The following is a 17,402-nucleotide window of genomic DNA, read 5'->3' on the forward strand; positions in this document are numbered from 1 at the left end:
GGGATATTGATATTGGAGCACAGGGACAGACAGGAGTCTATCTGATCAATTAGTAGACTACAGGTTTACCGACGCATCATTGGAGAGGAACATCATGAACATTCAGGCAGTGATGCACTGAGGGAGACCTGTGTTCTATGCAGTACTCGTTTACATCAAAGCAGATGTTAACGTCTCCACATGACTGATAATTGACTGGTCTCCCTGAGACTAACGAACCTGACGAGGTACATCCTGTAAAGTCATCTGTCTGCTAATTAGAAGAGAGGCGTGCCGTATCTATTCTATACATTTGACCACTGAGTAAACCATTATGTAAGCAGCCATGCGACTTATTGTATAGACTGTTTCACCGGAATTCTGCTGTTTGGACTCCTGTTTATTTCCTGTCAGTTATTGTGTTAGCAAACACTGCAACAGGAAGTAAGTTAGGGGCAATTTAGAATGTTTATGTTAAGCTGAAACAGTCTATTCATAGCTTTCAAGGGGCGTTACGTGCTGCCGGGAACGCCCACCTGGCGGTCAAAAAAAAACTTGTTCATTCCACTGCCGCCGAGTCACTACCGGTAGTTTCTCACGCTGTGTTTGTTCAGCCAAAATGCCGATTACCTTTTTGTGCTATCGGTTGCACTAACCGACGAGGAGACACGCCTGGCTTGTGCTTTTACAGAATGCCGTCGGAGAAAGAAAACTCAGACAGGAGGAGGTTGTGGATTTGTGCGATTAGACGTGGTTCAGTCGCTGGGGAGGGCAAATGGCTACCATCAAAGTACACACGTCTTTGCGGCCAACATTTCCTCAAAGGTAAGCTCAAGTAACGTTAACGGGGTATTTTAATCATTATTGTAACGTTACTTGAGCTTACCTTTGAGGAAATGTTGGCCGCAAAGACGTGTGTACAAACGGCTGAACAAACACTGCATGAGAAACTAGTCGACTTGGCTGGCAGCGAATGAACAAGTTTGTTTTTTGACCGCCAGGTGGGCGTTCCCGGCAGCACGTAACGCCCATTGAAAGCTATGAATAGAAGGCTTAGCTGATGATTACAATATGCAGTATATGGTCACGACTACTATTGACAAAATGGACCTAGAGTGGGAGGGTGATCAAAATACAGCCATATACAATTCCACAACCCCCCCTAACAGGCATGTATTTCGCACCATTGATCAGCATACATTGATCAGCATACATTGATCAGCATACATTGATCAAAAATTGACTGGAGTAATTGAGTTGTCCCCAGGCAAGTTGAATAATGCATGCGGACGCTGATGATCACAATGTAAAGGGGAAATGGGGAAATGCATGAATACATAACGATGTATTTTGGTCAGTTCCGCCTCATATAACAGACACACAGAGAAACACAGATCATTTTACTCAGAGAAGGAAGGCGATCCACACCCATGCTAAGATGCTAAGATGCTATCAGTCACTGTTTGAATACACAAAGTGTTTGAAGGATGGAGTACCTTCCCTCCTTTGCTTCAAACGCCAAGACAATAGGCACACCACTCTCTGAACCAGTGGCTTTCAAAAAACACAACAAAACCCCCAAAAATAAATGAAAACGTCACTTGACAAATGGTTTGTCTATCCACCAGGGGGCGTTCCCTGCCAGGCTGAAGAAGGTGTTGATCGTCGGTGCCCCTGTCTGGTTCCGAGTGCCCTACAACCTGCTCAGCCTGCTGCTCAAGGAGAAGCTTCGGGAGAGGGTAATTGAAAGGACTCTTATGTTTGACTGGGAGAAGTTGCTTCCCTCAGAATGTGTGTGAGTCCAGAGTTTGATGAGAGAAAATTGTCTTTTATACCTTTATGATTTTATCTTTTCTTACAAGCTTAATTTATCTGGAGTGACATACACTGAGAAAGCAGCTATAAAAGGCTTCAGTGTCATTGACTTTTGCATGGCTTGAGCCTGTGACTTTTTGGTTAGGGGATGGACCCTCTCTAGGCTAACCACGTGTCATCCTCTTGCATCATGTTTGTATATGTCTGGCACTTGGTGTCTGTGTGAGCTAGCTGATTAGACATTCATATTAAAGTATTGGCCTTTTATTAAATATTGGCCACTAGGGCCGCCACAAACGATTATTTTGATAATCGACTAGTCACCGATTATTTTAACGATTAGTCGGCTCATCGGATCATAAATTGCAGCTTATCGCACAATTACTCGATCGCTCTGATTTAGCTGTCATCAGCTTATAAATTTAGCTTGAGGTTGTTTTAGGCATGTGCTAACTAAAAATAAAGACAATTAAGATGATAATTGACGCAAAAATACATCTTTTAATGAACCAGCAGCTTCGGGGGAACAAAACAAAAGTTTTTTTCCCCCCCAGCTCCCAAAAAACATGCGATGACGTCGATGACCAAATATGTTGGCGATGATTTTGGTAATCGACGTCATCGCGACTAGTCGACTAATCGTGGCAGCCCTATTGGCCAGCCATGTGGTCCACTGATGATATGATGGAGCTAGCTCCCTGGCCACCGCGTCTACATACAACTCTGTAACCCATATATCAGTTGGATCCTTGTGAGCTTATTCACTGACTTGCATCACTCTCACATAGGCTGATTCAACAGTACCATATTGAGCATGACTAAGACGAAAAACCTAATTCTGTCCCTTCTGCGCCGTCCGACCCGGTCGTGTCCGCTCTCCGTCCAGGTTCAGATGGTGAAAATGGCGGAGCTGCGGCAACACCTGCCCAGAGACTGCCTGCCGCAGCACCTGGGGGGCCTGCTGCCTCTGGACGCACACAGCTGGAACCAGCAGCTGCTGGCGGGGCAGAACGGCCGGGTGGACCCCGTGGACGAGCTGGTGGCCATCCCCCTGGAGGACGCCTCCGTTCACACGCCGGGCCCCGAGGCCATGCGCCCCCACGAGCTGCTGGCTCACCTGGGCAGGCTGCAGCGCTCCGGCGTCCACCTTGAGTACGAGGAGCTCCGCAAAGAAGCGCCGCCCGGAACCTTCCACTGTGCACTGTGAGTTTACAGCAGCTTCCACTGTGCACTGTGAGTTGACAGCAACTTCCACTGTGCACTGTGAGTTGACAGCAACTTCCACTGTGCACTGTGAGTTTACAGTAGCTTCCACTGTGCACTGTGAGTTGACAGCAACTTCCACTGTGCACTGTAAGTTGACAGCAACTTCCACTGTGCACTGTAAGTTTACAGCAACTTCCACTGTGCACTGTAAGTTTACAGCAACTTCCACTGTGCACTGTAAGTTGACAGCAACTTCCACTGTGCACTGTAAGTTGACAGCAACTTCCACTGTGCACTGTAAGTTGACAGCAACTTCCGTTGTGCACTGTAAGTTGACAGCAGCTTCCACTGTGCACTGTGAGTGAGTTTACAGCAACTTCCACTGTGCACTGTGAGTTGATAGTAGCTTCCACTGTGCACTGTGAGTTGACAGTAGCTTCCACTGTGCACTGTAAGTTGACAGCAACTTCCACTGTGCACTGTAAGTTGACAGTAGCTTCCACTGTGCACTGTGAGTTGACAGCAACTTCCACTGTGCACTGTAAGTTGATAGTAGCTTCCACTGTGCACTGTGAGTTGATAGTAGCTTCCACTGTGCACTGTGAGTTGACAGTAGCTTCCACTGTGCACTGTAAGTTGACAGCAACTTCCACTGTGCACTGTGAGTTTACAGTAGCTTCCACTGTGCACTGAGTTTACAGTAGCTTCCACTGTGCACTGTGAGTTGACAGCAGCTTCCACTGTGCACTGTGAGTTGACAGCAGCTTCCACTGTGCACTGTGAGTTTACAGCAACTTCCACTGTGCACTGTGAGTTGACAGAAACTTCCACTGTGCACTGTGAGTTTATAACAGCTTCCACTGTGCACTGAGTTTACAGCAGCTGAATGTGCTCTGAATGTTGGGCTGAGATTCCCAAGCTGCTGTTAATGCTAGCCATTGCCTTAATGAATGCCATTTTGCCATTGATCTAATAAGGACTGAAACCTTGCATGTAATGACATGCTGCCTGCCCTGCACAGTAGAAACCAGAGGTACACTACCAGTCACATTTTGGACACGCCACATTTGTCTTTATGTTATACTTTGTACCGTGTTAGTGACATGTTCAATCAAAACTATGAAATAACACTAATGGAATTATGCAGTGACCAAAAAACTGAACTTATATTTTTGATTCTTTAAAGTGCCTTGATGGAAGGCAAAGGCTTTGGAAATAAATGCATACATCAACTTTACTATTTATATTTGTGTAAGAAGCTCATTTCAAGCATTTTAAATATAGCCTAAATGCATTTAGATCCAAATGAAATGCTAATGGAAAACTTGTTTGCGAATTGTCAGGTATTGGTGGGAATAGGCTACTTGGTTGCCAATACTAATTGTGATCTTTGTATTGATTGTCTACAGAGCGGCGTACAATCAGGAGAGGAATCGCTATGGAGACGTCCTGTGCCTTGATCAAACAAGAGTTCGTTTGAAAGCCAGAAGGAACGAGGTTGGTGTTCCTCAAAGCCCTCGGTGACAAACATGTTACAGGTGTCATCCATACTACAATCTGGGATAGACTCTTATCAGTCTGAGTGACGAGACTGACCACTAATAAGACAGACTCGGGGACAGACGGTCGATATTTCTAGGTTTCCGGTGTAGACCGGACATCGTCGTTTATATTCACCTTATGCAGAAGAGACCCTCTGGCTTGAGAGACTAACAGGAAGTGTAAATACAATCTGAAGTTCCGATTGTATTGACACTTCCTGTGACTCGTAAACCTAGTCTGACTCATAATGTGAGTCAGACTAGGTTTGACCAGGTGAGTCAGACTAGTCTGAGCAGGTAAAACAGCCGGCGTTTTGAACAGGAAGTCGTGATACAATGGGTCAAGTGGGCGGGGCTGTATAAGGTGAATAGAGATTAGCCGAAATGTCGTCCGGACCTAAAAGACCTACAGAAAGTATCGATCGATCAACTCCATTCTCGCGTTAATCGGATTGTAAAACGATGACCGCGGCGCACGGAGGTGGGAGTCTTGGCGCGAACAGCCGCTCTACACCGGAAACCCCGAAAAAACAGCCGTCTGTCCCAGAGTCTTATTAGTCCCAGATTGTTCATAGAGAGACGACTACTTTGGGTATTGGTCACCCTCAACTGGCCAGAAACCTACCAAGCTTCAGAGTATACACCAGATACAGCCTCAGTAACAACAGTAACAAATTACATGTACCGTATATTACTTTTAGCAGTAACTCAGTAATATCACTTATTACAATAGGATTTCAGTAATATTACACCAGTTACTTTGTCAAGTAACTCAAGTTACAAATTGAGTTTTTTTTTTTTTAATCAAAGCACATTTAAGTAAAGATACAATCATATCCTAATCAAATTGTATGTTTTTATGCAAATAACCACTATAGATGACAATAACAAAGGAGAACGATAGCATTTAGAATTTTGGATGGTTTACACCGACTTCAAGACGGTTGAAATTATTTTTCGGGGATGGTTCCGGGGCGGCGATGTCATTCTGCTACTGCAGTTATTTTTCGTGAAAGTAATGCAAAAGTAGTGCAATAAGTAATGAATTAATTACTCTCTACACAGACAGTAATATTGTAAAGTAACTTATTACTTTCAAATGAAAGTAACTAGTAATATGTAGTATATTACATTTTGAAAGTAACTTGCCCCACACTGCTCATAACTCACTCCACTCACACCCAGACAATGAGCTCTATCATCGGATCCATCTTACGGCAGCACTCAAGCTTTTGATGAAACGTTTCTCAGTTTCCAGTGTTTTATTGAGCTGACATTGATACCTTGTTGCTGTTGCAGAAGCTTTGTTTCTCTTTGTGACCGAGCTGTGTTGCTCCCACAGAGATCAGACTACATCAACGCCAGCTTCATGGATGGCTACAAACAGAAGAACGCATACATCGGTACTCAAGGTAGAACAACGCAACTCTTATCATCCTTATCAAGGTTTGGAAGTTATAGAATACATATGACTGAAGTCATGTGAACACAAAAGAGCAATTAGTGTTACTGAAAAGAGATACCTTAGGATCTCTTGATTAGTCAAATTCACGTAAAAGTTGTTTAGATTGTGAGATTATAGGCACTAACATTATTTTACACCTCTAAAATGAATGGTTGATGATGAATTTGCAGTCAAAAATGTAATACATTTTGTTTTACTACATATTCTCTGCGTTTTGTCTTTAGTAAAGGGTAATTTTGCACTTGTTGGCTTACCAATACACAGAATAGAAATTGGACATTGCATTCATTACAGTTTTATAGATGCATCTCTTCTAAAAAAGTTTCTTTATTAGGTTGCTGAGATGATATCTTGAATGAAGTCATAAATATTGTAAACAAAGATATCACTAGCACTGAGAAATGCATTATTTTTGATATTTGAATTTTGTATTTGCCATTTTAATTTAAACATAACATAACGAGGACAGAGAAAAAAGAAAAAGCACTACAGGACAGAGAAATGCATTATTAGATCATTGACTGAAAACAATAATTGCACTTTGCTCTCCATCCCACGCTGCACTGTCTAGGTCCACTGGAAAAGACCTATGGCGATTTCTGGAGAATGGTCTGGGAACAAAATGTGCTCGTTATCGTCATGACAACCAGGTAACTTAAGTTGAATCTTAAATCGGAAAATGGTCAAAGTAAAAAATCAATTATAATTTTTTTTTTATCAGTGTCCCCTGTATGAATTTCTTTCCAAAGCCTTTCCATCAAATCAAAGGGTGGCTCCTTTCAGGATACCTGCTGTGATGCAAGACACTTTTCAGACGTGTTCTGACAATAAAGTATGATCAAAAAACTAAGTATTATCGCATCACATCGCACCCCTTGGCTGGGATTAATTAGCAGCTGTGACAGCGGGGCTGGTTTGTTTTGTTTTGTTTGTGTGTGTGTGTGTGTGTGTGTGTGTGTGTGTGTGTGTGTGTGTGTGTGTGTGTGTGTGTGTGTGTGTGTGTGTGTGTGTGTGTGTGTGTGTGTGTGTGTGTGCGTGCAACTACCACAGAAGCGCTTTTGAGTACTTTGCCAGGTGTTTACATGTCTGTCTGTCTCTGTGGACAGTTTTTGTCAACGCGATCGCATCAAAACTGAGCAAGCAAGATGCAGTCACAAAACTTTTCAGTCAAAATAAAGGCTGTTTGAAAATTGGCATTTTACTCCCCTGGCTCTGTCTGGCCCACATTAATTTTAATGGGCTCTAGCTTAACGCCTTTTTTTTAAATCACTGGATTATTCCGTTTGTGCCATTTCATAGTTGTGATATCTTCACTATTAGTCCAGTATGTAGAAAATAGTCAAGATAGAAAAGGTGGTGTTTCTCAACTTTGGACTGGTAGTGTATCGTGTGCGTCTGTGTTTTTCAGGACAGACGAGGGCGGGCGGAAGAAGTGTGGACAGTATTGGCCTCTGGAGGAAGGAGGTCAGGAGGTCTACAGCCATATGGCAGTGGTGAACCAGAGGGTGGACCATCACTCCCACTACAATCATACCACCCTGGAACTGCACAACACTGAGGTACAAGCCACCGGCCGCCACATGTATACAAACCTCACCTGAGAGTGCACACCTGAGGCCTGTACTACAAAGCAAGATTTAGGTTGATCCTGATAAGTTTGGGTTTAAACCTGGTTTAGCCGTACTACAAAGCAAGTTAACTTCTTACCGACATATATTTCCATAGCAACTTATGCTTCACACTTAACCTGGTCCGCAGCAGGTTAAGTTGCAAGGATAAGATTAGACCTTAAATACACCGCCCACGAACCAATCGAATCAGCAGTTTGGAAAAATGGCCAACCCCTTTCTGGACGAGTTTCCCATCGAGGAAGGAGCACGAATTGTAATGTTGAATTAATCAAGGACTAAAGCCTCGCACTTGTTGGCTATTTTAATTAAGCCCTACTTACCACTTTGGAATATGTTTTTATATATTCATTTTTGTGCTCTCAAGTAGCCTATACGTTGTTTGACCCCGCTGATCGATTGCAGCTGAATAGTGAGTGGAGAAATATCACTAAACCGGCATAAAAAGGTTACATAAACGTCTCCAAAGCGCACGATGCCCGGTGCGCAACGGAGCTGAGACTGACGTTGGGTTGGAATTGAAATGGTCATAGCCTACATGCTAGAATAGCCTACTACATCTAAGCAATTAAATATGGGGTCACCTGCACACAGGCGATCCCATATTAAGATGATTCATATCTAGGCTACTCCTGCATTTTGCAGCTGCAACTGTGTTGCTTTTGGCCTGTATGATGTGATTGAACTTCATATTTCCAGCATCATTATATGAAATATGGAGATATGCGACTCTGCTGACAATAGCCTATATATGTGACCACAAAATAGGCTATTTTTTGCACAAGCTCTCAGCTTGATTAGAAAAACCTGGTTCGAGTTAACGAGTGGCAATCGACGTTCATAGTACAAGTTAACTACAATCGAGCTGATCTGGTTTAGACAAACCAGATCAAGGGACAGATCCTGGATCTTCTTATACAACATTCGTGGTACAGAGCCCTGGGAAGTGTGCGCCCAGAAGGTTTTGAATAAGTTGTCAAATTCAACTTGGATATTAGGGTCCAGACACACCAAACGCTCAGGAAAATAGTGGCAACGAAGGCACACTGTTGCGTCGTCTGTGCCGGGGCCAAAAGGTTGCACTTAAACAGCCCGTAAAGACTACAGCCGACAGTCAACTAGCACATATGTTCTGCGCCTGCATGAGACCTAGGACTGTGGATTAGAGGTCTTCGGGTATGCCCGAGGACTCGACCCGGACCCGGACCCGGCCGGGTCTCGGGTCCATTCAAAAGAAAAGTGGCTCCAGCCCGGGGGCCGGGTCCGACATTTATCGTTCTGTACGGGTCCGGGTCTCTGCTTTCTAATAGTAGACAGGTCCACTCGGGTCCGGGCACAAGTTTCCGGGGTCCATTAGGGTCCGGGTCCATCATTTTGGACCCATGAAGACCGCTAGTACTGCGGATATTAGGGATGTCACAATATATCGAGTGTATCGTGAGGCGACACCCCGAGCGGATATACAAGCCATTGTTATGATGCATACATGAAACAAAGCAGAGACCATTTCACACTACAGTACACACTAACCTGCTCACCACTAACACACTACTGATATCATACAGTGACAGGCTCATGGGGCTTGTGCGGTTTGTGTGTGCCCTCTCTTCTCATGCACTGATTCGCGTAACCAGCTGACCAGCCAATCAGAGTGATTTCTCTCACTGACGGCTGAAAACATACATACTCGGCTCAAAAATATACAATTGTTGATGCAACCTCCGGTCGACAAACTGTTGCTATAGAGGGAGAAACCCTACTTTTGACAAAGTTGTTTTCTTAAAAAGCTGGTTCCACGGCATCCGGGTAGTGTAGCGGTAGATTTCCTGCCTACCAATATGAGGGCCACAGGTTTGCACCCCCGTGTTACCTCCGGCTTGGTCGGGCGTCCATACAGGCACAATTGGCTGTGTCTGCGGGTGAGAAGCCGGATTGAGGGTATGTGTCCTGGTCACTGCACTAGCGCCTCCCTCTGGTCGGTCGGGGCGCCTGTTTGGGGCGGAAGGGGACTGGTGGGAACAGCATGATCCTCCCACGTGCTACGTCCTGCCGGTGCCGGTGAAGCTTCCCACTGTCCGGTGAAAATAAGCGGCTGTCAACTGCACATGTTTCGGAGGGAGCATGGTGCTAGTCTACGGCTCTCCCCAGATCGAGGGTGGAGCAGCGACCGGGGCAGAATCAGAAGGGAAACAAATCTGGTCCCACTCTCCGAACAAGGGGCAGGCATGGCTCCCTTCTTATTTTTAACAGAAGATAATTGTGCATTATGTTAAAAAGAAAAAGTCAGTAAGGCTGAATTGATTTTTAAGTTGAAATTAAGTTGAATTGGTAACATATTATTTTCTCTAAAAATCTGCCCAACTGTTGTGATGCCGAGCCTCCTGCTGAGAAAGATCAGCCTGATGGGATCAATGAAGTCTTCATATGCATCATTAATTTTCCTCAGCATGTATGTATATACAGTATATCTTTTTCAGACAGACGGTTATCTTAATAAACTGAACCTTTCTGATTCCCCCCCGATCAGACCTGCGAACAGAGACAAGTGAGTCACTTCCAGTACCTCAGCTGGCCGGACTACGGCGTTCCCACATCCGCAGTGACTCTCATCGACTTCCTGGCAGCCGTGAAGAGACAGCAGAAGAAAGTGGTGAAGGCTTTGGGACCTCAGTGGACAGGCCACCCTATGGGACCCCCCATGGTGGTCCACTGCAGCGCGGGCATTGGGAGAACAGGTGAGATCCTGAGATGATGCTGATCATTATCGGTATTGTAATGTTTCATCATATGGCTGATGTGAGATGTTTTCAAGGATTGACACACACATTTTTCATACTGATGTGTTTTTGAAAATATATTGTTTTTTTTACATGTCTCAACCTACAGTTCATGGTCTCAACTTGGGCCCAAGGGTCATGAAACTCACTCAAACGAATAGATGTCACAATGTAAACTTTCAGCTCAAATATGAAGAAGAAAGTTGTAGTTACATAGTTTTTCCAAGACGGTAGCAACATTAGCTTTGTTTTCCCAGAATCAGTCCACTTAATGCTACTACTAACTGTGTTTCCAGGTACCTTCTGCGCCCTGGACATCTGTCTGTCCCAGCTACAGGATGTAGGCTCTCTAAACGTATGCCAGACGGTGCGGCGCATGAGAACACAGAGAGCCTTCAGCATCCAGACCCCGGACCAGTACTACTTCTGCCACAACGCCATTTTGGAGCACGCCCAAAGGCAAGGTCTCCTCCCAGCCAATCAGTGAGCTTCTGCCCTTGCTTTTAGCCAGTCCACGAGCCCTGAGATTTCTGCAGTCAATCCGTTAAGTTAACCCCAAGCCCCCCCTAGTGAGCCCCGGGAAAAGTTCCTTCACGGAAGTCTTCTTTGGAAACTAGGTCATCCCTCTCTGGCAAGCCAGCCCAAGACAAGACGGTGACAAGACAATGCTCGAGTACTGACATTAAGATGCATCAATGTGATTACATTCTGCCTGCCAACAATGTGGCATTTTTGTCTCTGATGAACGTTTCTCGGAAAACAGTTACTTGTGTTGTGGTAGAGTGGACCAACTGCTTTTGTCTTTTTGCAGTTTTCCGTTCTGTGGTCGGGTACGTTGGATGACGTGATCGAGGTCATTTTCGCTAACCCGTCTATTCATCAATGTGCCACTTTAAACTCAGTCATGTCGAAATTCACACGCACACCGAATTAGCCCGCGAACATCTCATGCAGGAGAATCCCAAGTGTTTTGTAGCTGAACCATCACACCTCATCTACATATTTCCCTCACTGACGATGCTCGGCTCATGTGTAGAAGGTGTAGGAGATAATGAGGTAGATATTGGATTTTCGAACCCACAGTGCAGTGGTTTGGCTACGAAACAGTTGGATTGTGCTGCAGGAGTTGGCTGGAGAAATCATATTCTTTCAAATGTATTCTTTAAAAATCTGTTAAGTCGAATGGTTCGGGAGAAGGCTGAGATGGAACCACAGAGGCGAAGTCACTGTGTGTTTTGGTTGTATGAACTTCAATGCAGTTTCAACTGAAACTGGTGCGTAAATGACTTGACTTTTCTTTCTGGTGTGATCTGTTCCTTAAAAAAGAGAAGGAAAAACTAGAACGACCACGGATATATGCCTCCGCCAACAAGTGAGCAGTCGACATCCATGTCTGTCCAGATGTTTGAGCAAAATATGAAGAAATTCCGTCAAGGCGTTCCGGAGAGAACGTGTTAAACCGCTAGAAAATGGCGTTCGTGAGGTCACAGTGACCTTTGACCTTGGACCACCAAAATCTAATCGGTTCCTCCTTGAGTCCAAGTCGACGTTTGAGCCAAATTGGAAGAAATTCCGTCGAGGCGTTCCTGAGATATCGCGTTAACAAGCTTGGAAATGGCGTTTGCGAGGTCACAGTGACCTTGAACTTTGACCACCAAAATCTAATCAGTTCATCCTTGAGTCCAAGTCGACGTTTGTGGCAAATTACATGAAATTCCGTCAAGGCGTTCCGGAGATATCGTGTTAACGAACGTCAGACGGACGGACGGACAACCCGAGACCATAATGCCGGCGGAGGCATTAAAAAAGACGGGGCGCCGACTTTTCTCCAAATAGGGAGATTGGTCACCAACCCGCCATGCACCAACAGCACTGGTAGCTCTCACACTCTTGTGTGTCCAGTGTTTATTTAGTTCACTACAGCGCATGCCGACGCTTTAGCACATGGTGGATGTTTAGCCGTGGATGGTACGAGCTAGCTTTGCATCATCTCATAAAGTGCCGTAGCCAATACTGAACACAAAGAGGTGAAACTGTCACTGGGCTTACTTTCTTTTCTTTTTTTTTTACCCTCATAAGTTGATCAAAGAAGTTGGTGTATTCCTTTGAGCTCGCACAACACATCATTGTATCTTTTTTTATTTTCTGCTCTCACCTTTAACTGCCTTCCATCTCGTCGACTAACCAAACTACATCCACTGACACCCCAGGCCTTCCATCTCATCCACTAAAACAATGTTGAGATGTCCTGGCTTTGTTGCAGCACAGAACACAGACCAGTGGTCCTGGCTGCTGCTTCTGCTCACTAGCAGTGCCATTACGCTTCAGTGGGATTCTGGGAATTGTATTGCTACCCACCCCACTCCCCCCCACCCATACACACACACACACTGACAGAGACACACACACAGACACACGTCCCATACCTGTTGAGCGGTCCATGCTGCAATGGCTGTGCCATTAGTCACATGACCTCACATGAGTAGTGCAATAGTTCTCTTTTTCTTTTTTTACTTTACACAAGTCATGTTTTAGCACTTTGAAAGAAGCATTCCCGACGTGCTCTGAGACGAGTCACTAATGGCGATGAAGTGGAATGACGATACAAACTTCATAGTAAACCTATAGAGAGGCAAAGTGACGGCCTACTTCCTGCGTCAGCACTGTACCAGAGATTTTCGTGCGCCATTTATTTTCCCATCGACATTTCGTAAAAATGCTTGTAAAAATAGTTGCACTTGTTCAAACCAAACGGTTCAGATATATTTTGAAACAAGAGAGACCACATAACATTTCACTCGGACCAAAATGTTTAAAAAAAAAATCGGATTTAAAGACAAATATTTTTTCAATGTATTTTTTTAAGTTTTGGTCAGAGTGAAATGTTCTATGGCAAGGGTGGGCAACGTTTTTTTTCCTGAGGGCCATACTGACTTGCATCAAGTAAGCGAAGGGCCACACATTGGAGATTATACCTGCCAACACTCCTGATTTTCGTGGGAGTCTCCCTATTTTTTAATTCTCTCTCCCGTTGTGATTGGTAATTTCTTGTTAATCTCTTGATATAATAGTGATACAAATCCAATGGCTGTAGCAGGTGACATGTATTAACATAATTCTGCCTTTTATTGAGTTTTTGGGGATCGTTTTGTTTTTCTTTCACGCAAGAAATGACTGTAGAACAGTAATTTCTTACACCTGAGATTACTTTTAGCCTTTTAGTCATAAAGATTATTGAAAGATAGCCTATTCCATATTGAAATGTTATAACAGAAGTGGAGTATTGGCCAGAATGACATGAGCATTTGGACACTTATTCAGCGGGTATCTTGCATGTTGCGTTCAGGTGCACTGTAAAAAAAATATATATAGATATATACGGTTGGTTTGATAAAGTAAAACGTTTTTTATAAGCATTTTACGAATTGTCTATGGGGAAATAAATGGCGGAAGAAAATCTCTGGTACAGTGCTGAAGCAGGAAGTAGGCCGTCACTTTGCCTCCCTATAGGCCTACATGTGATACTGGGATAAGGTGATCGTTATTGTTAAATCTAGTAATGCATAAATATAGGAAACTCCTTTAGTGACACTTTCAAATGAAGAGTGCAAAGCGCTATTTGGGACAAATCACGAGTATTTTAAGGTGAAACTAGACATTAACGATAGATAGCAAAATATTGAATAAGAATGTACAAATGTGTGCCTATGTACCCCCACTCGTGTGCTTTTTAGGCACCTGAAAGTCACAAATAGCATCTAATGTGTATTCTCAATATTATTGTGTTACTTGACGGTCTTCAGACTCCTGTGGTTGTAATCAGTACATTCATCTGATCCCAGTATCTTGTCGTGATTAGAGTACATGTACAAAAACTGTTGAGTATCTGTGTGTCAACTTTGCATTATGTTGTTGCTGGGTGAAAGAATGTGTTCTTTACTACAGAATTCATATTGAATTTGCTTGTAGTGAAGCAATTTTTTTTTAAAGTCTGCCATCCTCATGCACTCTGATTTTAGAATTATTGTTCCTTTCAATGACAAACGCAAAATGTGCCCTATTTTATTTTTCTATTGTATTCAACAACTCTGTTTTCATACGATTATTCAGGCTATACAGTTATCTACATTAATTTTATATTTGTTCTGTTATTATAACCTATTACTTTATCATTAGTAGGAGTATTGAATCAAGCTATACTGTATTAAATACCAACTTATGTGAAAGTGTACATTTGTAATGGCTGTGATTTTATTCGGCACATTACAAAACAGATTTTGTAAACGTTCAGTCTTAGGGAATGTACTTTCCAATCGTTATTGATCATGAATGGTATGCATTTAAATTGTCACAACCCCTCCGTTTTTTCAGCTTCAAAGAGCTTTCAAGAGTCTCGAATAATGAGCTATAATAAACTTTATTTATATGGCGCTTGTCTGAACACAGTTTACAAAGGGCAAGGCATAAAAACAAATGGCAATATACTTGAACAGAACGCTATAAACAAGAATATGTGCATAGATTTTAAGATTTTGAAAAAATTTGGAACGAGAAAATGGATAAGAAGAATAAATCTGTAATGATAAGATCAAATGTCGGCAAGATAAAAAAAACATAAAGTTTATAGTACAAGTCTGAAGTAACCTAAGAAACTTAGAAATAGAACTATAAGTAAGCTAAGGCTGAAAACTGTCAGGAACCTCACGATGGGTCGAACACGATCGTTTTCATGTTCATAAAATTATCTAATTTATTCTCAAACATTTTCTTTGTCAATAAAGACAGCAGGAGGAAAGCCATGATAGAGCACACACTACAAAAAAAGTACTTTGCACATTTGCAGTCACCACTAATAATGTGTATATATACGTATCCATAAATAGCTATTTCAAGCTCTCTACACCACTGATCTACTTGTTACAAAGTCAGGTAATGGTAACCAGTCATTTCAGCTGACAGCAAAGGCCCACTCTTCACTTCATATCAAATGGGGTGGTTACAGTAGCAGTCTCAACTGCTGCATACACACAACAAATACAGTGAATTGAGCTGTGCTGTGGGATACACCACCCCAGCTGTGGGATACACCACCCCAGCTGTGGGATACACCACCCCAGCTGTGGGATACACCACCCCAGCTGTGGGATACACCACCCCAGCTGTGGGATACACCACCCCAGCTGTGGGATACACCACCCCAGCAGAATGAGCGGTGGAGGCAACTCTATTGAAAAGGGAATACCCACAAAATGAAGCTCACTTCCAATAGGGAGTCAACATGTGGCTATGGTTTTTTTCCAACACTACTTAGTTTGGGTGTGATATGAATGAGATCCTCAAGGCCAAATACTGCTCTCTCTTATGTTGAAGGAGTAAGATTCAGTGTGCGTATTCCTTCCGTTTATTGACTTTGTTGTACCCTGCGGTTGAGACAAAGTCTCACTTGGTTGTGTGTATACACTACAGTCGGTGTTTGCGACATCATTCAAGTACATGCAAGTGTGTGTCTGTGTGTCTGTGTGTGTATGTGTGTCTGTGTGTGTCTATCTAAGGGCAGCTGTCATTCACTTTCAGCACCAAGGACAGTTTGTGTCAATGAAGCGACTGATTTCGCTGGCTTCTGGCTTTGATGGAGACTTGTTAATATTCACGTACTGTTCAAAGCCGTAAGAATAGTCGGTGAATTCTGAATTCTTAGAATTGGGCTGTGTATGTTTGTAGTTTAACTCGCGTGTCATTTGTATCATCTTGGACAAATGTGACTGTGTAAGCCTTACCTGTACAAGTCAGTCTTTCATAATGCCAGGAACAAGAAAGCCAAGAGTCCAATATGTGACTAGGCTTTGTGGATGTGTTCCACAGGCCGGTGACAGCAGGGAGATTGACACGAGATGAGGGTAAGTTATCCGCCTCAGTGCTGTTAGCAGCACTAAGACTGACTAAAGCACTTTGGACTGTAGAAGCTCAAACAAGCATCCTGAGTCCACAAAGTCAGCCTCCCATTCAGAAGTGAGTGGGGTACGGTGGTGCAGTGGTAAGCGCTGTCGCCTCACAGCTCGAAGGTCCTGGGTTCGATTCCCACCTGGGACGCTGTGGGCGCTGGAGTTGTGACCCCCCCATATCTTCAGTGCCTACTGCCCAGGTGGGCTATCTTGTCGAAAGGGCCTTTCTGTGTGGAGTTTGCATGTTCTCCCCGTAGCCCCCAGGGGGTTCCTCCGTACATAACCCCCCACTAAAAACATGCAGAAGATCGTCATCCGACCAGTGACGACAACATCTGAAGTTGGTCCAATGATGGTCCAATGAAGGTCCCCGGGCGCTGGAAAGAAATAGCGACCACTGCTCCTGGCCTGCCCCCTGGAGGAAAGGACAAGCCTGGATGGGTCAAATGCAGAGGACATATTTCACCGGCCACCGTCAGCATGAGTGTGTGTAGTGGCCGCATGCATGTGTTGTAGTGTTTGTGTGACAATAAAGACGGGCTGCCGTCTGAAATCGTGTTTAAGTGGAGGTGCCGCTACATGTAAAAAAAAAAAAAAAAAAAGTATGTATATATACAGTATATACATATATATACATATATACAGTATACACACACACACACACACACACACACACACACACACATATATATATACACACTTTTTTTTTAAGATGAGCGGTGGAGGCAACTCCATTGAAAAGGGAATACCCACAAAATGAATCTCACTTACTTCCAATATGGAGTCAACATGTGGCTATGTCTTATTTCCAACAATGCTTAGTTTTGGTGTGGTATGAATGATATCCTGAAGGCAAAATATTGCTCTCTGCACGGCCTCGCCCGTAGCTAGGCTGCTGCGTGGACTGGCCTCGCCTGCCCTATTGGCGTGCGTGTGTGTGTATGTTGCTCACTAAATGTTATTACATCAGTGATGTCACAATTCCTCCTTGTGTGTGTGTGTGTGCCCCATTATGATAGCACTGATGACATAATCAGTGTGTGTGCCCC

At 43.7% G+C, this 17,402-nt stretch overlaps 1 protein-coding gene across 1 annotated transcript in view; it reads left to right on the top strand.

Annotated features, from left to right (window-relative positions):
* The window catches only part of ptpn9a (protein tyrosine phosphatase non-receptor type 9a), a 38,096-nt gene extending 25,647 nt beyond the window's left edge, over positions 1 to 12,449 (top strand). The window contains exons 6-13 of the mRNA XM_083662913.1: positions 1,608 to 1,718; positions 2,681 to 2,997; positions 4,410 to 4,497; positions 5,884 to 5,953; positions 6,578 to 6,656; positions 7,415 to 7,565; positions 10,162 to 10,369; positions 10,708 to 12,449. Coding sequence (XP_083519039.1) covers positions 1,608 to 1,718; positions 2,681 to 2,997; positions 4,410 to 4,497; positions 5,884 to 5,953; positions 6,578 to 6,656; positions 7,415 to 7,565; positions 10,162 to 10,369; positions 10,708 to 10,898 — 1,215 coding nt within the window. The 3' untranslated portion in view covers positions 10,899 to 12,449. The remainder of the gene's footprint in view (positions 1 to 1,607; positions 1,719 to 2,680; positions 2,998 to 4,409; positions 4,498 to 5,883; positions 5,954 to 6,577; positions 6,657 to 7,414; positions 7,566 to 10,161; positions 10,370 to 10,707) is intronic.
* The last annotated feature ends 4,953 nt before the right edge of the window (positions 12,450 to 17,402 follow it).

This window comes from Poromitra crassiceps (genome assembly GCF_964638095.1).
Source record: "Poromitra crassiceps genome assembly, chromosome: 30".
Lineage (NCBI taxonomy): Eukaryota > Metazoa > Chordata > Actinopteri > Beryciformes > Melamphaidae > Poromitra > Poromitra crassiceps.